Source organism: Mustela erminea, chromosome 2 (genome assembly GCF_009829155.1).
Source record: "Mustela erminea isolate mMusErm1 chromosome 2, mMusErm1.Pri, whole genome shotgun sequence".
Taxonomy (NCBI): Eukaryota; Metazoa; Chordata; class Mammalia; order Carnivora; family Mustelidae; genus Mustela; species Mustela erminea.
The window spans coordinates 30,709,091-30,730,832 of record NC_045615.1 but is presented as its reverse complement, the minus strand read 5'-3'; the positions used below and the strand labels follow the sequence as shown (position 1 = coordinate 30,730,832).

Sequence of the window (21,742 nt, the reverse complement as noted above, 5' to 3'; positions counted from 1 at the left end):
AGCTCAACTTTTCCTTCCATTGCATTGACCTAGTTGGAGTTGCATCTTATCAAGTATGGGCAACCTCTCACTTTTGCTGGTCTACTCCCATAAGTCATTAGTTCCCCTCCCTCCCTTTATCTCAAGAAAGATGCATGTGGAGTTCAGTAGATACTTAGATTTGTAAGGAATTCCATTCTATATTTGTGTTATCCAGGTTTTATCTAAAGATCACTACCCTTACCTAGGAGCCAGAGAGGTTAGTCATAAAGCACTCATAGATCATGTCACTCATCTGTTTACCACCTTCCAGATGGTAACAGTTTTCCTTAGGCTAAAAGTCACATGCTCTGTATGACACTCAAACACTTTAAGGATCCTCCCATCTCTGAGAAGTTGGATTTCCTATTTTTTCTTTCTGGAATTCTCTACTCCTATTTACTCACAGTGCCCTCACCTTCACTTTCTTCATGTTTGGCCAAAATGTCAGTTTCCAAGCGAGTTTTTCTTTGATCACTCTGTTTAAAAGCTACTCCATCAGTGGATAATCAGTGTCCATCTTCACTTCTCTTTCTCCGTAGTACCTGTTACTATCTCAGTACTCAATCTTTTGTTTAATGTCTCTTGCCCTACATTAAAATGTGAGAATCATAGTGTATCTTTTATTACTGGCTACAAATAAAGACCTATAACAGTGTTTAGAAAGTATTTCCTAATGAAAGGAAATGTTCTCTCTCTCTCTTTTTTTTTAAAGATTTTATTTATTTGACAGAGAGAGAGAGAGATCACAAGTAGGCAGAGAGGCAGACAGAGGAAGAGAGGGAAGCAGACTCCCTGCTGTGCAGAGAACCTGATTCTAGGCTTGATTCCAGGAACCTGAAACCATGACCTGAGCTGAAGGCAGAGGCTTAACCCACTGAGCCACCCAGGCACCCTGGAAAATGTTTTCTTAACTTATAGTCTAAATACAATTTATTCATTAAACATTTGGGAAGGAGTATCATGCCTTTCATCCTAGTTTAAAAGATTTTTTAAAATTTTATTTCTTTTTTTTTTAATTTCTTTTTTATTTATTTTCAGCATAACAGTATTCATTATTTTTGCACCACACCCAGTGCTCCATGCAAAACGTGCCCTCTATAATACCCACCACCTGGTATCCCGACCTCCCACCCCCGCCCCTTCAAAACCCTCAGATTGTTTTTCAGAGTCCATAGTCTCTCATGGTTCACCTCCCCTTCCAATTTCCCCCAACTCCCTTCTCCTCTCTAACTCCCCATGTCCTCCATGCTATTTGTTATGCTCCACAAATAAGTGAAACCATATGATAGTTGACTCTCTCTGCTTGACTTATTTCACTCAGCATAATCTCTTCCAGTCCTGTCCATATTGCTACAAAAGTTGGGTATTCGTCCTTTCTGATGGAGGCATAATACTCCATAGTGTATATGGACCACATCTTCCTTATCCATTCTTCCGTTGAAGGGCATCTTGGTTCTTTCCACAGTTTGGTGACTGTGGCCATTGCTGCTATAAACATTGGGGTACAGATGGCCCTTCTTTTCACTACATCTGTACCTTTGGGGTAAATACCCAGGAGTGCAATGGCAGGGCCATAGGGAAGTTCTATTTTTAATTTCTTGAGGAATCTCCACACTCTTCTCCAAAGAGGCTGCACCAACTTGCATTCCCACCAACAGTGTAAGAGGGTTCCCCTTAATTTCAAATACTTTTACAAAAAGCTGCTTCTTCTTTTTTTTTTTTTTTTTAAATCCGTATCTTTCTTTTCACTGGAGTAGTTTCCCAATCCTTTTAACTTTTAAGCTCAGTTCTTCCTTTAGAGTTATAAATGTTGATATTCATTAAAAAATTAAGACTTTATCTTTAATGCATTACTTTCATAATTTCTAGTTTTGAAGATTAAGAAAGATGATCACAACCTTAGGTATCTCACAACTTGGTTTCTCCAGCTTTGCATTATCAGGACTTTGCCACTGATAAATTTTTTTTCTTCTTCTTAATTTTACTGTGAAAATTTTATTCTGTGTGTGTGTGTCAAAAAACTGTTTTGCTTTAAACTGTTCTTTCTAAAATTTATACTCTTTTTTTCCCTGTTCTTTTAACATACTGTAATACTTGGACTTCTAAGACTATATAGGTTAAATTAACAATTAAACTAAAAAATAACATACATTTTGTTTGACTTTTATAATTTTGGTAACCTCAAAAATATGTATTGTAGGTTGCCCTTAAAAAATAGGCTTCTATGAGGAAAATTGTTTTACAATTTAGTAATCCAAGGGGTTCTTAGATTTGTTTAAGAGCCTAAAACAAAAGCCCTGGTGTACTTGATAGGGGACTATAGAGAATTCTAGATTTTTAAAATGATTTCTAAGTAAAAGTGAATTTCATCATTGCCTTTATGCTAGATATAGAATTTAACCCCAATTATTTTTTTTCTACTTTGATAAACATGTTTTGAAAGTCTGGCACACTATTTGAAGTTCAACACTGATGTATTTTCCCTTTAACTTATGTGAGTCTGAAAAAAAATAATCTTATACTTATAAGGAATGTATGTGACTTAATTTGGTGACTTATGTGTGGCTTGCTTATGATTTTTTTCAGGGGGATGTTTCTGGATACTATTCTCCCCTCTCGTGATGATAATGGCATACGTCCTGCAATCGGTCAGCGAACCCGTTTAAGCAAAGGAGATATTGCACAGGCAAGAAAGCTGTATAGATGTCCAGGTATTGCACCATACAAAAACAGAACCATAATTGTGCCTGATTGTGTTCTTCCAGATGAATAAGTCACAATTCACTGAACTGTTTACTTGTGCTGGCAAGTGACGTATTCGGTTCAAAGTCAGTAATCATAAAATGAAATGAGAGAACTCTGGAACACTCGTTGATATAATTAAAAACAAATTGCTAGAAATCAAATTTAAGCAGGGATAGTATTTTTTTCAAACAGGGTTAGCATTTTTTTTTTCTTTTAACAAGTAAAAGAGCAAAAAGCATGATTGTCTGATAGTTGTTATTAAATAGTTGCAGGATTTCATAGTCAAATGTTCAGTTTTCTTGCCAAAATAAAAAGAATATCCTTTATTTCAACTTCAGAATTGAGGACTGAAATGATCTTTTTCTTGCAAGTGCCACCATTAATGATATACAAATTAAAATTTTATTAGTTGGAATGTATAACGTTGGTGCCAAAAAGGTGTTCTAACAGTGTTGCTAGTGAGTTACCATATGTTTTGCTACTGGCTAAAGTTATGAAAAAGAGATTAAAGGAAGTTCTTAGTAAGACTGTTCCAAGGGAACACCAGTGACATACTGGTCCAAAAAAGAAAAAAAAGAGTCTGCTCTCAAATTGGAAATGGTGCATATTCTGTGCACCTCCTACATAGTCAAAATTCCTTGAAATAACACATATCAAAAAATATGTTTTACTTTGGTTAGCACAGATTTCCCCCAAATTTTTGTTCACATATGTTTGTAAATTACCCATGTATGTGTAGTATTTATTTTTTTTTAAATCTAAATTTCCACAGGAAGGATGTATTTATAAATAAATGGCACGGCTATGACAAAAGAATTGAGTGATTCTTGGCTAATTTCTGGCAGTACTGAATATATTATACTTTTTAACTTTGAAAGAAGATTTGGTGGAGGATTGTATGATTAATAGCAACTAAGTAAATAATTCGCATAGAAAGCCATTTTGTCTGTCTCAGTACATGTGTGTGTGTATGTGTATATATAGATAGATAGGTAGATATATACATATATATTTATATCTCATTTAAAAACACACTGGACATGCATTTCTAACACTGAATTATAAGAAGATCAGTCAGTAGGAATCAGAAAAGTAATCAAACTTATGAAACTGTAATTTTCAGTCTATAACTCTTAAATATTTAAGTTACTAATGGGAAAATACATATAAGTTTTCACTTGAGGCTTTATTTATATAAATACATAAACAGACTGTTTTCTTACTTGAAACAGTATTATATATAATATACACATTGGTTTGTTAATACAGTAAAACTATATTTATGAACGTACCATCATCAATGTAAAAGGTACCTTGTGTTTTTAAAGCAGTATAAGAAAGTTGCTTATTTACTTGCATGATGAAGAGAGAGCTAAGACATATAAATATGTATTTTAAAAAAATAAAAGTATCTAAAGTTTTAGTTCACTAAATCTTTAAGAATGGTTTGTTTTTTCTATCTTGGACATTGTAATGCCCACCAAAGAGGTCCCTCCCTTTCTCTCTTTTTTCCATCTTTTGCTCTTTGTTTCCTTCTCTCTCCCTCTGAACCATTTGTGTGTGTGTGTGTGTGTGTGTGTGTGTGTGTGTGTGTGTGTGAAGTCCTTAGCTTTGAGCCTTGAGCCCTGTATATGGTTGTGAATTTAACATTCTTCATTTCTTTACAGTGAGGAACATTAATGATATTGGTAGAAATACAGGACAAATAAACTTAAGTTACACTAATGCAGTAGGTTTACCAGTAGCTCCAAGAACATTAATGGAATGATGTGAAAGACGGATAAATGTACATGGAAGTGTGAATAGTGTGACTTATTTGAGAATCATCTAGGAAGAGTGTAGGGGTTTATAAAATGAAATCTGGTTGTGTCTTGGTTTTAATACTGAAAGGAGAGTTGTAAAATTGCATAGTCCCTTGGAGTTTGCCTTATTGTTTTCTTTAGTTAGAAATTGCTAATGAATAGGACCAATCAGAGGTATTCGGCTCTATCACTCCAATTCTTTATTTCTTATCAGTTTACTCTCCAAGCTGTTTTGGATCTGCATTTTATAGAGGTATTCCTTAAGTGTTTAATCTTGAAAGGAATAGCGACCTGGTTCACACTTAAATATTTAAGGTTATAGCTTTTATGGTCTATGATAAGTGGGGCCTTGAGTCCAAAAGGGCAGGTTTCTAATAGGCTAGTAATAGGCAGACTGCAGATATTGTTGCCTTTCCATTAATAATATAGGAAATTGTTTTTATCTATCAGAAGATGAGCAGCATTAAAATGCATGCATTTTTAATTCCCTTGAAACAATATAAACTGCTAATTTTTATGATACTTTCTGGCTGGCAAACATCTTGTAATCCATTATTATTTTTTTTTAAAGACTTTATTTATTTATTTGACGAGAGAAATCACAAGTAGATGGAGAGGCAGGCAGAGAGAGAGAGAGAGGGAAGCAGGCTCCCCGCTGAGCAGAGAGCCCGATGCGGGACTCGATCCCAGGACCCTGAGATCATGACCTGAGCCGAAGGCAGCGGCCCAACCCACTGAGCCACCCAGGAGCCCTTGTAATCCATTATTATAGTTACCTATTTTATATGCCAAATATATAAATTAAATTTGTATGGGAAATCTGAATTACTCATTGTACAGTTGGTGCATACTCATCATGAAAAACTCCATGTAGGAATAAAGTTGTTTTTAAGGTGATGGCATGAAAATGTTTCTTTTCGTTTAGAATTATTTTCATTGCCATTTCTTGTTCTTTTAGGATCAGTCAAGAGATATCTCCTTATGCACTGTTAATATAAAGAAAGAATATGATCCTTTACAGTCCTGGCACTCTTCTGACTAAAACCCCATTATTCATTGCCAGACCACATTCCAGAAAGAAGAAAGGGAAAAAAAAGGGAAAGCTGCCCAGCCCTGGGATTGAATAGATTTCTGGACAGTGCTGCCTGAAAGCCAGTCCTGTGTCCTTCCCACAGCTTTCAGGTCTTTTTAGCATCAAGTCATCTAAAAGGATACCCACTAATGCTGCTTTACCTGTCTGCCATTATAATTTCTTGCATCCTACATACTGTCAGGATTCTCCCCCAAGCAAAGATGGAGAACAGGTCATCATTACTGTCTCCAGGTCTCCATCGTCCTTTTATGCCAGTAAAGGCATTAAAAAAAAAAAGTTAAAGCAGTTTGCTTTTTTTTAAAATTTCTTTTCAGTGTACCAGAATTCATGGCTTATGTACCACACTCAGTGCTCCATGCAAAACGTGCCTTCCTTAATACCCACCACCAGCCTCAGCCAACTTCCCACCCCCCGCCCCTTCAAAACCCTCAGATTGTTTTTCAGAGTCCATAGTCTCTCATGGTTCACCTCCCCTTCCAATTTCCCTCGACTCTTTTCTCCTCTCCATTTCCCCATGTCCTCCGTTTATTTCTTACTCTCCACAAATAAGTGAAACCATATGATAATTGACACTCTCTGCTTGACTTATTTCACTCAGCATAATCTCTTCCAGTCCTGTCCATGTTGCTACAAAAGTTGGGTATTCATCCTTTCTGATGGAGGCATAATACTCCATAGTGTATAGGGACCACATCTTCCTTATCTATTCATCCGTTGAAGGGCATTTTGGTTCTTTCCACAGTTTAGGGACCGTGGCCATTGCTGCTATGAACACTGGGGTACAGATGGCTCTTCTTTTCATTACATCTGTATCTTTGGGGTAAATACCCAGTAGTGCAATTGCAGGGTGTTAGGGAAGCTCTATTTTTAATTTCTTAAGGAATCTCCACACTGTTTAGGAGATCTTTTTGAGAATGTCCAAGTTGAAGTGGATATTTTTTCTTCAATAGTACACATTAGTAGTGTGTACTATTGTTCTCTTTTAGGAGGCCCTGTTTTTCTTGTGACTCTCATTTTTTAAATGTATTTTTTTCTATTTGATCTAATTTTAGGATTTACTTTCCTTTCTGATTTCTAAACTGCTTAGTTTAACTCTTCCCCTGGTATAGTCACTGGTCTATATTTGCAGTTTCTCTTAAACTGGTTTTTCTGTAGTCCCATGAACTTTTTGCTTACTTAGTACTTCGTCAACCATCAATCCTAGTATTCTCCAGTAAATTTTCCCCAGTAAATATATCAAATAACATAATAAAATTAGAGAAAATACAAAATAAAATATCTAAAAATAAAAGGGCATCTGATGATTAGAGTCTTCCTTATTATATAAAAGTGTACGTGTATTCACACATGAACACATGTACAGTCTATGTTCACAAATTTAAAAGTTTTCAATGTTACTACATATATAGTACGTGTGTGGTCCATGGATGTCCATGGATGCACATTTGTGTGGACACTTTACGGATGGAAGGCCAGTTTCAGTGTGCATGGGGTCTGAATACTAGAAACTTTACATTCCTTTAAACACTTTTTTCATTAACTTCACTTTTACAATTGAAATAAGGTTCTTATTAGTTACCTACAGCATTAATCTCTTTGTTCCTGATAATTTTCTGAGATTCCTGACAGAATATACTTTCTACATGTGCTTTTTTACACATACAATTCTTGGCTAAAATATTGTCCACATGCAAAAAATAGTAATTTTGCCATTTCCTCCCCAATTATTCATGGTCTCCTTTATTCATCTCCCTGTAAACTTTCCCTAGTTCAGTGGATGGTACCAGACATAGATCATCTGGCAGCCCAAGCGAGAACTCTAGAGGACATTCTCACCTCATTCCTCCCTCATTTTCTCCAGCTAATCAGTCCCACTGCCTTCTTGGAATCTTGCCTTCCTACAGTGAATCTCCTGGTCCTGGGAGCCTCATCTTTTGTCTGAATTGTTGAAATGCCTCTTATTCAGCTCTTGTCCATATTCTTATATCTCTTTAGTTCTCTGGGCATGCTGCTGTTAAGTGGCTTTTGAATATGCAAAGCTCATTTTGCTTATTTTTAGGATAAAGGCTAATCTCCTTTCCATTAGGTCATTTCAAAATATTTTTCTTGTCTCTTTCCTGAGTCTTTTCTCTAGGTATTACCCCTGCAGTCTAGATCTCACCTCCAATTCATTTAGCTCCAGTCATCATGGTATGCTTGCCTCCTGCCTCTTCCTCCAGTCAGAATGCTCCTAGCTGCCTCCCAGTTCAATTCTAGCCATATTTAGGATTCGGCTCCTACTTAAAGACTTCCTTGTCTCCCAGGACTCCACATGGCAAATGCTTCGTTGGATCCTGATCTTTGTGTCTTACTCCTATAATCATTAGTAATTTGGCATTTCCCACATTGGAGTGTAGAAGCTTCTGTGGGATTGGAGTTGAGTTTTCCTTCATGGTTTTCTGAATCTGGTGTAAATTAAGTGCTCAATAAATAGTTGTTTCTGTGTGAATGAATGAGTCACTGTTAACACGTGAAAGGCACCGTTCCAGATGTTATGGCCCCAGAAAAGGAAGCACAGACTACACACATGAATATCTGAGCCTCTGGGGCATCATGCAGACAACATCATTTGGTTAGGAAGTATATTTCATCCTTAAAGGATGCTAAAGAACTTCTAGAATAGAGATGCCTACCTTGGGCTACACACTGCAGGAGGAAGGCTCCTTGGAGTTGGTGTTTATGTTTCATTTTAAAGGATGATTCAGATGTGGCTAGGCAGTTACTATTGAAATGTATTTTAAAATATTTCAGTAATTAATCTCACATTATCTCTCAGATGATTTAGGGTTCTTCTTAACATTTCCTTATCTTAAAATCATTTAACTTCTTATTTCATAATTTTAAAAATAATTATAAACCTATATTTTGCTTATTATATTTAAAAGTTTAAGGGATTTAAATATAGGTTAATTAAGTTAGTATTAAGTTGATTAGATACAGTTGTATTTCTTCCCGTAATCTAGAATTTGTCAAGATCCTTTGTGAACAGATTTATGAAATAGAAATTATTGTTCATCTCTATCTGTGTTTTCCTTAGCCTTAATAAAATTATAAATGTTCTCCTATAGAATATGGAGAAAGGAAAGTTCTCAGTCTTTGGTGTTGGGTGGATATTACAGACATTTGGTGAGGAAAGTAGCTGTAGATGGACATGCAGGCAGCGATAAACTCAATGTTATTAGAAGGTTCAGAATTTGTAATAATTGCTTAACAAGACACAATCCAAGTAACATTTATACAATTCAAACCCAATTTTCTACTCTGGAGGAATGAAGGTATATGTGAATTACTTGTTTCAGAAGTGAGATTGATTGTATGATAAAGGACTTAGAAATTTAACCACTTTATTATTGTTATTTCTTATTTTGGCAAAAAAATCACATAATAAGACATCTACCCTATTAGCAAATCTCTAAGTGCATGGTACAGTACCGTTAACTCTGTGCACATCTGGGTACAGCAGATCTCTGGAACGTCTTCGTCTTGGGACAACCTGGCTGGAAAACCTGGAAGCGGCTGCCTTCGGCTCAGGTCCTGATCCTGGGGTCCTGGGATTGAGTTCCACATCGGGCTCCTTGCTCATCAGGAAGCCTGCTTCTCCCTCTGTCTGCCTCTGTCTCTGTCTCTGTCTCTGTTTCTCTCTCTTTCTCTGAAAAATAAAAATTAAAATCTTTAATAAAAACAAATAGAACTTTTTGGTCTTGCAGTTTAGAGTTTTGACTAAAACTCTCTACCCACTGAATGACAGCTCTTCATTTCTTTCTGCCCCCAGCCCCTGGCAGTCAGCATTCCACTTTACACTTCTATGAGTTTGAGTACATTAGAAACCTCATCGCTTCTCGGCCTTTTGGCTAATATCAAGTGTAGAAACCTCATGTAAGTGGAATCATGCAGTATTTGTCTTTCTGTAACTGGCTTATCTCACTCAGTATCATGTCCTCTGGGTTTATCTGGATTGTAGCATATGCCAGTTTTCCTTCTAGTTTTAAGGCCAAATAATATTCTATTTTATGTATTACCACAGTTTATCTCTTCATCCACTGATGGATGTTCAGGATGTTTCTGTCTCTTGTCTAATATGAATAATGCTGCAATGGAAATGAGAGTGCAAATATCGCTTCCAGATCCTGTCTTCAATTCTTTTGAATAAATACCCAGAAATGAGGGTACTGTTGGATCATTCGGGAATTATATTTATAATTTTTGTGGAAATCCTACACTGTTTTCCGTAGTGGCTGCACCATTTTATGTTCTTACCAACAAAGCACAAAGGCTGCTATTTCTATTTCTTTGCCAACATTTCTTATTTTCTGTTTTTTTGTTTCTTTGTTGATAAGTGCCATCCTAACAGTTGTGAGGTGATATCTCATTGTGGCTTTGATTTGCATTTCCCTGATGACTAGTGATGTAGAACTTTTTTTTTCATGTTCTTTTCAGACAGCCCTTTGTGTGTCTTCTTTGCCCATTTTCATTTTAATTAATTAATTAATTAATTAATTATTCAAACTGCTTCATATTTTACTTATTTTTTTCAGTGTTCCAAGATTCATTGTTTATGCACCACACCCAATCCTCTTTTCCTATTTTTATTTTTATTTATTTTTATTTTTTTAAAGATTTTATCTATTTATTTGACACACAGAGAGAGATCACCAGTAGGCAGAGAGGCAGGCAGAGAGAGAGGAGGAAGCAGGCTCCCTGCTGAGCAGAGAGCCCCATTCCCCCTGGGTTCAAGACCTGAGCCGAAGGCAGCAACTTTAACCCACTGAGCCACCCAGGTGCCCCTTTGCCCATTTTTAAATTGGGTTATTTTTCTTTTTGCTATTGATTCATGGGAGCACCTAATATATTCTGAATACTAACCCCTCATGAGATATATAGTTGATAAATATTTTCTCCATTCAGAAGGTTTCTGAATCAACAATCAACAATCACTCTGTTGATTGTTTCCTTTGGGGGAGAGAAGCTTTTTTAGCTGATGTAGTCCCACTTGTCCATTTTTGCTTTTATTTCCTATGCTTTTGGTGTCATATCCAAAAAATCATTGCCAGGACTATTGTCACAAAATTTCTTACCTGTTCTCTTCTAGAATTTTTAAAGTTTTGAGATGTACACTTAAGTCTTTTATTCATCTTATGTTGATTTTTGTGTCTGATATAAAATAAGGGTCCAAATTCATTCTTCTTTATGCATATTTCTAGTTTCTCCAACACCATTTTCTGGAGAGACTATGCTTTCCCCAGTGAGTAGTCTTGGCACTCTTGTTGAAGATAACTTGCCCATACATACATGGATTTGTTTTTGGGTTCTCTCTTTTCTTCTCTTGGTCTATATGTTTGTCATAGGCTAGTATCATACTATTTTGAATATTGTAGCTTTGTGATATGTTTGAAATAAAAACTGGGAACCAGCTTCTTTTTCTTTTTTTTCCCAACGAATGTTTGGCTATTGTTGGTTTGTGGTTTTATGCGAATTTCAGGATTTTTTTTTCTTTCTGCAAGAAATGCCACTGAGATTTTGATTGAATTGTTTTGAATCTGTGGATTGCTTTGGGTAATATAGGTATTTTAACAATATTAAGTCTTCGAATCATGAACACAGCCCATCATTCCATTGGTTTGTGTTATTTTTAATTTCTTTCAGCAATGTTTTGCCATTTTCAGTATACAAGTCTTTTGCCTCATTGGTTAATTTATTACCAAGTATTTTATTCTTTTTTGATGATAGTATGAACAGGATTGTTTTCTTAACTTCCTTTTGAAATTGTTTGTTGCTGGTGTATAGAAATGCAACTGATTTTTTGCTGTTGATTTTATATCCTGCAACTTTGCTGAATTTGTTTATTTGTTCTAACAGTTTTATGTGTATGTGTGGAACGTTTATGATTTTATACATTTAAGATCGTGTCACCTGCCTACAGAGATAGAAGTTTAACTTCTGACTTATATTTACTTTTAGAGTAGTTCTTACTAGGGCAGTGATAATAAGTAGCTGCTGTATAATTCTTTATAGTTTTTTTCCTCCTAAATATGACTAAGTTTTGTAGTTCAAAGATGTATTCAAACACTTTAGACCACAATTTTCCTACCTGTGGAAAAGGTATCTAAGGGTTAAAAAGAAGATTCAGGGTATAATAACATTTGATTCCCACAAAGCAACTTTATTAAGTATATGTTAATAAGAAGGGCATTTAACAAGAGCAAACTGAAGCTGAAGCTTTTGAGATTTAATTGTATGACATAATTAGTAGGTGGTAATGTCATGATTAAAACTTGTGTTTTCTCATCCACAGACTTCGCTGAGTAAATGAACAGCCTATGCATTTTAACTTCTTAGTGCTACTTTTTTCTTGCTGATTTTTCTTTAGTTCCTTTAATATTAAACTTTGCTTTGTATATCTAAGCATTGACAACCTATGGCTGGGAAAAGTGCTGAAATATCTTTTGTAGTAGGGATCAGGTAGCCTGGGACAGCCACATTTACTGAGGTAAATGCAGAAATGATTATAAGCATTGTAAACAAATGCTATATAATAGATTTACTTAATATTTGAGTTATATGCTGATTCTATTTATTTTTCATTTTATAGAGTTTTATCTTTATCAGGACAGTATTGTTTATATACATCTGTGGATTAAACATATTTAATTGCTTTAATTCCACTTTAGTAAATCCAGTACTTATATTCTTTATGGCTTAGTGTACTTTTCAATCATTAAATAATTTATTTTTAGACTGCTATAAATTACAGTATTTTTCACTGAAACACTCAACTCCCAAATGATTATATAGCATCCTAACTGATCCTACTCAGAAGCATATTGTTTGCATTAATAAAATCTTAATACATTTTTATTTTTCTAAGGGCTTTTGCAATGTTACATATATCAAGAGCCCTTAGATTATTCATGGGAAATGCTGAATTCTTTATTTTTGACCTTGAGCATTTTCATTTTGTTCTAAAATTGCTTTTATCTGCCTATTCATCAGAATAAACACTGCTATTTCTACTTGAAATGTGTTTTGTTGTGCAAACTTAATATCTGTGTTTTCAAATAAATATTTATATCATATAAGACTTTTACAACTCAATTTTATTTTCAAAATCATCATCTTTCTTTCTTCATTTAACTTAAGGCATGTAAAACCATTTTTTATTTATGGAGGATTTGATGAGACAAGAATTCACCTACTGATAGCTATGACTCTGTAATATGGTAATATCTCACTCTGATTTCAGTCTCCTTCAGGGGGAAAGAACTCTTATTAAGTGAAGGTTATAAAGATGACAGTTTGCAGTGGAAGAATCATTCTTGAATTCAGGACACTTAAAACAACCTATGTTCATGGGGCACATGCTATGTCTTACAAAAACAACAGGAAAACCCATTATAGAATGGTTCTGACCACTAACCTTGGCTAAACCAATAAGCTAATTGGGCTCTGTCTATGGCTTTGTTGAAATGGCCCTAGAGATATCAAACACACAGATCTTGAGACTGTGTAGCTGATAATTTGCTATTTTAGATGACTGATAATTACTTCTAAGATATTAGACAGCCTTAGTAAGAGTAAAACACAGTTGTTTTTCCAGTAATTTCTACTTAAGATCAACAGAAATGAGAGAGTAAATCAATGTCCACATCTTCTTGGAAAATTTCAATCTTCCTTTAAGGTTTTAATCTTTTAATTTTTTCAGGTTATTTTGAGAAAAGTTTTCATTGTGTATGGCATTTTGGTATCACCCTTATTGATTATATTCTGGTTATTATTTAATATTTCTGTTTTTCAACGTTGGTGTGGTATTTGCTATGAAACTTAGCTTCACTTTACACTGAAAAATATTAATTTTGTTTCATACGATTCCCTAGCCACATGAACCAGATACCCACTGGCCTGAATATGAGTATGGGTGACCTACTAATTTTTTGGGAATGAATGAGGAAATTCTCCATCAAGAAGAACTTTATGAATGCCAGATTATTTATCTTATAGTTTTGTTTTATGGTTGGCCCTAATGATACCATTAAGTATGCAAAAATCCTAGTAATAGAAACATAAGATGAATTTACTTGGAAAAGTCTTTTCTAGAACAGAAATACATATTTTCTTCAACACCAAAAGACTCAGGGCCTTATGATGTCCATGTCTTTCATAAAAATTAAAGAATGATATTATCTTTTTAAGGAAATTTGGTTAACTCACCTCTTTAAAATAGCAAATACATGTATTTTTTTTTTCCTTTAGCATGTGGAGAAACCCTACAAGAATCCAATGGCAACCTTTCCTCTCCAGGATTTCCAAATGGCTACCCTTCTTATACACACTGCATCTGGAGAATTTCAGTGACCCCAGGGGAGAAGGTAGTTTATATCATCGAGAGTTCTCATTTAGTGTTATATAAAGTGTTAAATATATAAAGGTTTATTTTTAATTTACTTTATTTTTTATTCTTATTTGTTTTTTTTTTCAAATATGAGACTAATAAAACTCAGAAAAGTTATAATGAAAATTGCTCAAACTCTGGAAATTTTTTTGAAAAATGTGATTTAAAAAGAAATAATAAATGCTCTAAAAAGATTGAAATAATGTTCTCAGGCACAATGGAATTAAGTTAAAATAAGTGTCACATAGATAACCAGAAAAATCCCACATATTCCAGTTAAGAAATATACATAAAATATCCAGTTTAGCTAAGAAGCAATTATAGTGAAAATTAGAAATAATTTTCAGCTATAATATAAAGAAATACTGAATAGCAACTCTGTAAGATGCAATGAAAGCAATACTTGGAAGGAAATTCAGAACTTAAATACTCACATTAACAACTAAAAAAATGCCCTAAACTAATGAGTTAGACATTCTTATTGAATGGCTATTAAAGGTATAGTAAAATAAATGTAAAGGTACGTAATAGAGGAAGTAAGAAATAATAGATTAGTTAAGGAGATCAAAATAACATGGTACAAAGTATGAACAAAGTTGGTACTTCGAAAAAACTTAGAAATATACGAAAATGGATGTAAACAGATCAAGAAAGAAAAAGAATAACAGGAAAAGCACAATTATCTATCACTAGAATGAAAAGGTTATTATAACCAAGATGCACTAGACACAAAAATGAGAATAAAAGAATATTGTCAACATTATACCAGTAACTAAAAAAATGTAGATGAAATGGGAAAACTCTTACAAAATATTACTGAGTTCTTACTTGAGAAGAAAAAAAAAAAGCTTGGTTACTCCTATAACAACTAAAGAAAATGAACTACTGTTTAATTGAATTATTAGATATTTTTCAGCAATGAAAATCCAAGCTCACATGGCTTAATTAGTGTTCTAGCCAACATTCAAATAAGGACTAAGAATAATCCTATATAAACTCTTCCAAGGAATAAAAAAGAAGATCCACTTTCCTATTTATATGGCTAGCAAAACCTTGATAGCATTCCTAACAAGGGAAGTATAAAAAAGGAAAAGTATAATCCAAGCTAAAACTTGAATATGGAAGTAAAATCCTCAAACCAAACCAAAGCTTCGCATGCACATTATGTAGACACAAATACCATTAAATGTGCATCTCAATTAAATCAAGAAAAAAATATCTATTACTGATTTAACAACAACAAACCCTGAACAAACTAGGAATAGGTACCTTCTTAATCTTCAAAAGCAGATCAACAAAAATTATTACAAATATTATTCTTGGGAAAATTCTGTAAGTATTTCTTTCTACCACACCACTTTCTTTTTGGTGGAAATCATGGCAGATTAAGGCAAGAAAATGTAATTAAACATAGTAAGGATTAAAAAAGAAGAAAATTCCCTTCAGCATATTTGGTTTCTTGGTTAAAGTGTTTATTATTAAGAAAGAAAATGAATGACTCCATTAACTTTTGAATTCTGTCTTGAACGCTAAACTTAAAAGTTTTTCCAGAACAAGATTATATTGATATTAATCTTTATTTTTACTACTTATTAAATGGTTTTTGTTCTTTGCTTATGACTTATTCATCTGGTATGATTCAATTATACTTAGAATTTTGTTGAGAATGCATTTGAAGTTAAGGAAAGTTTAATATTCCTGATAATTGAATGTTGTTAGGAGAATCATGGGTGTGGAGCTGTCCAGGGTGTTCCGATACTCAATGTGAAAGCTGAATGAAATGTTTGTGTAACATGTATAGTTTTTAAACATAAAAAGGTACAATTGACTTAGAATAATACATGAATGCATACATAATTCTTTATATAGTCATTTTTAATTTAAGAATAAAAGTTTATGTTGAAATGTAGTTATAGATGTTGATCAGTTTCTATATGAATTTTTGAACAAGCTAATGAGAATATTTTATGAAAATAATTCTTAAAAAGATACTGAAGAGATATAAAAGCTGATAAAAAACTATACATGATTTTAAAATTAAAATTATTGAATATGAAGAGTTTTGAACAAGATTAATAAAAATTACATCCATTCATAAGAACAAGATTATACAGGAAAAAAATTGGTTCTTCCTATCCAATTGCAGTTACCAGACCATCAGTATTCAAAGTTTATTCACTTTTCTTGTATGTATGATTACCAATAAAACTGTAGCTTCCAAAATGTTATAAATAGGAAGAAATCAACACATCTGTCATATTTTTAAATTATTTTTATTATTTTTATGTATGATGATGAGCAAATAAATTGAATTAAGTGGTCAGTGAACAATATCAACTAATTTTTTTCATTCTTGTGTTTTTACTAGTTTCTTTTTGTTTTAAATTTGGGTTTATTCTGTTGTTCTTAGTTGGCAGTTTAACTCATTAATTCTAATACAAACCCGTAAGGCTATAAATTTCCTCCTAAGAACCACTTTTATCTGAATTTAACCAGCTTGACATACAGTGCTTTTGCTATTTTTCAATTTTAATTACCTGCTTTGTCTCTTATTATTTCTTCTCAACCAACATATTTTTTAGTAATATATATTTTCTTATTTGCAAAGATACATTTTTCCCCCCAATCATCCTTTTCTTGTTAATTTCTCCTTGAGTCAGTTCTTGTGAGAGACTGTACTCTGTAAGATTTCAGTCTTTGAAATATTTTGAGGCTGGCAGTATGACCTTGGAGCTGACCAGTCTTCATAAAGAATATCATCGCTTTAAAGATGGGGCACCTGGGTGGCGCAGTTAAATGTCTGACTCTTAGTTTTGGCTCACGCGATGATCTCAGAGTCTTGAGACTGAGTTCTGTGTCTTGCTCTGAGCTGGGCCTGGAACCTGCTTAGGATTCTCTCTTTTTCCTCTCCCTCTGCCCCGACTCCACTCTCTCTCTCTAAATAAATAAATAAAATCTTCAAAAGAAAAACAAAATGTGTTTTGTGCAGTAGCTGGGTGGTAAGTTCTCTGTGCATATGTGTGGCAGTTCTCTTTTTAATTGTGAAATGTATATATTCTCTAATTATTTTTTTTTACTTTATTTGATAGAAAGTTATGTTAATATTTGTCACTATTTGGTGGATTTATTCATTTACCTTTTAAAAATAAATATTTGTTAAAAACAAATTTTATATTTATTTATATTTCAATATACTTAAAATATTTTTATTCTATCTTTTATATACATACTGTGTTTAGAATATAACATCTTTCTGGTAAATAACTGTGACTATACACTGTACTTCTTTATCTCCAATCACTATTTAGGTTAGCACTCAATTTTTTTCTGATATTAACAAGGATACACATTCTTTTAATTAATATTCTAGCTTGGTTATATCTTTATCTTGCTTTAGACATTGAGTTGTTCTGTGGTCTTGTGTCTCAGGTGTGTCCCTTTTAGGTAGCAAATAGTTTGGTTTTATTTTTTATTTAATTCATGTTGGTTAGTTTGTCTTTAGTGTTTAATTGCAGTTACCTTTATTGTGATTACTGATGTATTATTACTTCTTGTTTGCATTCTGTATGTCCCACTTTGTTTCTTTTGTCCTACTTTTTTTTTGCCTTTTTATATGTTGAATTTATGGTTTTGTTTTCCCTCATTTCATTTATTTTCTGTCTATTGGTTGAAAGTTTTAAATGTATATTTTATTATTTGGTACCCCTGTCCTACCAGCCTTCTTAATGGGGTCATATTTAAATGGAATCCTTATCCATCCAAACCGTAAAAAGATTCTAAAAAAAAAAAGATTATAATACACGTTACCTTCATTTTATATGCTATTGTTTAGTATTTTTCTTCAAGTTTGTTTCCTTATACAAATGAGATATTGTTGTGGTGTTTTACACTTAACATTTTTTAAGCTATATGCAAATATTTACCAAATTTTTTGTTATGGTGAAAAATATGTAAGATGTACTGTCTTAACCATTTTTAAGTGTACAATTCAATAGTGTTAAGTACATTCACATTGCTGTGAAGCAGATCTCCAGAGCTTTCTCAGTTTGCAAAACTGAAACTCTGTAGCCATTATGTCCATTTTCCTTACCCCTCAGACCCTGGGAACCACCTTTCTACTTTCTGTTTCTATGAATTTGATTACTTTCCATACCTCACAGAAGTGGAAGCATACAGCATTTGTTTAATTATGACTGGCTTATTTTATTTAGCATAATGGTCTCAAGGTTTAACCATGTTTTAGTATGTGACAGGATTTTCTTCCTTTTTAAGGTTGAATGCTGTTCCATTGTATGTATAGACAAATTTGTTAAACCATCTACCCATTGATAGACATTTGAGTTGCTTCCATCTTTTGGCTATTGTGAATAGTACTACTACAAACAAGAGTATGCAAATATCTCTTTAAGACAGTCCTTTCAATTCTTGTGGATCCATATCCGGAAGTAGGATTGCTGGATAATTTGGTAGTTCTGTTTTTAATTTTTTGAAGAACTTCCATATTGTTTTCCATAGTAGTTACACCATTTTACAATCCCATCAGCAATGTAGAAGGGTTCCAAATTCTCCACATCTCCTCAAATATGTAGTATTTTGTTTTTTGATAGTTGCCATCCTAATGCGGGGAGAGATGATATTTCTTTGTGGATTTGATTTGCATTTCTCTGATAATTAGTAATGTTGTCCATCTTTTCATATGCTTCTTGGCCATTTGTTTATCATCTTTGGAGAAGTGTATCTTCAAGTGTCTTGCCCATTTTTTAGTTGGATTATTTTATTTTTGGGGGGGAATTATAGGAGTTCTTTACATATTTTGGCTATTAACACCTTTATGAGATATATGATTTGCAAATATTTTTTTCTTTTCTATAGCTGCCTTTTTACTTAGTTCATTATATGCTTTGTAAAAGCTTTTTAGTTTGATGTAGTACCACTTAACTGTTTATGCTCTTTTTTTTTTTTTGCCTCTGCTTTTGTGCCATATTCAAGAAATCTTTGCCATTTCCAATATCATGAAGCTTTCCCTCTACGCTTTCTTCTAGTTTTATAATTTTGGGTTTCACATTTAGGCCTTTCATTGATTGTGTAATTAATTTTTGTATATGGCTTAATATAAAGAACTGACTTCATTCTTTTCTACATGGGTCTCCATTCCCAACAGCATTTGTTTGAAGATTCATCAAATATTTTTATTCATTATTTCTTCTCACATCTCAGACTTCCATTAAGGCTCATTTTGTCCTGTCTATAGTTTATACTTTAGGCTATTTTTAAAATTAGTGTATTTTGCTAGTATTTTTCTGTTTGAAAATGTGAATTTTTTTTTAACTTGGATTCATGATAATGGAATTTCACTGTATATAATTGGCTATATATTTAACTTTGCTAAAAACCAAAACGTGAAGAAATACTTCCATTTGAAATATTTCTTAATGTAGAATCCTAGAAACTGAAAATATCAAAAGTGATTTAATGACCACTAAAAATTGAATAAGTTATAACCATATAAAATAAGTTTATAGAAGTTATTATAAAATGGTGCTCCTTGCAGATAATTTCTAGAGACAGTTTTTTCAAATTCTAAAACCTCAGATTTCTCCCATATAATAAACTAGTATTTCAAGTGCACTGCATAACAATGTGTAGTCTCTTCATTTTTTTTCTCTCTCTTCATTTATTTTGCTAAACTAGTAAAAGTCTAGTAGGTGTATCTTATACAACACATGTGAAAAAATTATCAAGTGCCTTACCTATGAATATAAACATATGATGTTATGTAGATTTAATCAAATGAAAGCAAGTTATATAATTTATAAAATTGAAACTATTTTGGTTCAGTACCATGAGGGTAGTTGAATATTACAAAATTTATCATTTTGTCAAATAATAGTATCAAAATGGAAAAATAACTGTCCAAAAATTTCATAAATGCTGGTAACACTAGAATTTAGTATGTATATTTAATGATAACCTGATGAATTAGGACTAACAGGGCTTTTTTTTCAATTCAATACATATAAGAAACTAATATTGAGTATTTACTATGGCAGGCATTTTTTAAACTCTGCACATTCCATTGAGTTTGGTGTTACAATTATCTCTGTTTTATATATAAAGAAATTGAACTTAAGAAAGGATTGAGTAAACTGCCTACCACCACACAGCTTGATTTAACAGAGCTAATCATTTAATTTTTATTTAGTTATAGAGCATATGTTTTCTCTTCTGAAAAATTCAGAAAAATGAACTAAAAAATGATACTTAAGTTGATCAAATAAAAACAACTATATAAAGATGTAATAGATTTTAGAAAGTCGTGGAACTAAAACAGAGTAACATATCATGTAGCCGGATGTAACACATCATATGCCAGGATATATTATAAACAGTCAATTTTTTCAAAATTATTATATAGTTTAAAGTAACTCTAATAAATTTCAAAAGATTTTTGTTTTACACATAGACATAATTTTCCTGAAGTAAGTTATTTACAAGATAACAACGGTTGGAATAACCAAGACAAATTAGAAAATAACTGATGAAGTAAAGTGGATTGTACTGTAAAATAATAGGAAAACACTGAGCTGCTTCAGTAGTTCGTATTCTGTGGTATGTCAAAATAGGCTTCAAAGCCAATGGAACAAATTAAAAAGAACTTATGCCTGAGGGCTTAAAGACTTTTGTCACATATTTGTTTATAAAATTGTTTCCTTCCTTCCTTCCTTCCTTCCTTCCTTCCTTCCTTCCTTCCTTTCATCTTTCTTTCTAGAGAAAGGGAGAGATGTGGGAGGGTGGGGTAGGGGAGAGAGAGAGAGAAAATTTCAAGCAGACTCCATGCCCAACACAGAACCCACTCTAGGGCTTGATCTCAGAACCCTGAGATCAAGATTTTTCAATAAATAATCAATTTTATGTATTTCTACAAAATTCAAACCTTTACTTCATATTTTTCTGAGGAAAACAAGTGATTTGGTTTTTATTTTCTGGAAAAGATATGTTGGGTACCAAAATCAAGAATAAAAAATTCAAAATAATTTATTAAAATAATTGCATTAAAAATCTCTTTAACAATACAAAATCACAAATAAAAATGAAAATGATACGAGAGAACATTGGTATTATGTCTATATAAAGGGCTATTTTAAATTAATGAGTAAAGATTAACACAACATTAGAAAATGACTAAAACAGCAGAACAGTTTTGTCTCAGTCTCAGTACAAATGGATACTTAATTAATATAGAAATTATTTATTTTCACTATAATCAAAGAAGACAAAGAATAGAATTATAATATCGAATGATAGTAAGGGTATAGAGCTTTTGAAAATAAAAGTGGAAATATCTTTTCTGAACGACCTTGTTAATCTTTTTCATATTTTGAAAAATGGGCCTGCATTTTAGCCCAGAGATTTATTCTAGGGAAATTATTTGGGTCTGTGCAGAGGCAGTTTTATATAATAATGAAAAATTGGAAAAATATCAAATTTAGGAAATCAAAAATAGCATTGATTTGAGAAAATGTTTTCAGTATATTGGGAAATTCAATAAGTAGGTTAAAAATCATAGGCATGAAAAGATCTAATTTTTAAATCACATATGTTAGAGACAAAATTATGGAAGAGTATATACTAAAACAATGCTTATTTCTCCCTGAT

General features: G+C 32.8%; 1 protein-coding gene across 3 annotated transcripts in view; it reads left to right on the top strand.

Annotated features, from left to right (window-relative positions):
- Positions 1 to 21,742, top strand: part of TLL1 (tolloid like 1) — a 214,684-nt gene that overhangs the window by 120,003 nt on the left and 72,939 nt on the right. For all 3 annotated transcript variants that reach the window (XM_032332601.1, XM_032332599.1, XM_032332600.1), the window contains 2 exons: positions 2,608 to 2,732; positions 13,948 to 14,063. In XM_032332601.1, coding sequence (XP_032188492.1) covers positions 2,608 to 2,732; positions 13,948 to 14,063 — 241 coding nt within the window. The remainder of the gene's footprint in view (positions 1 to 2,607; positions 2,733 to 13,947; positions 14,064 to 21,742) is intronic.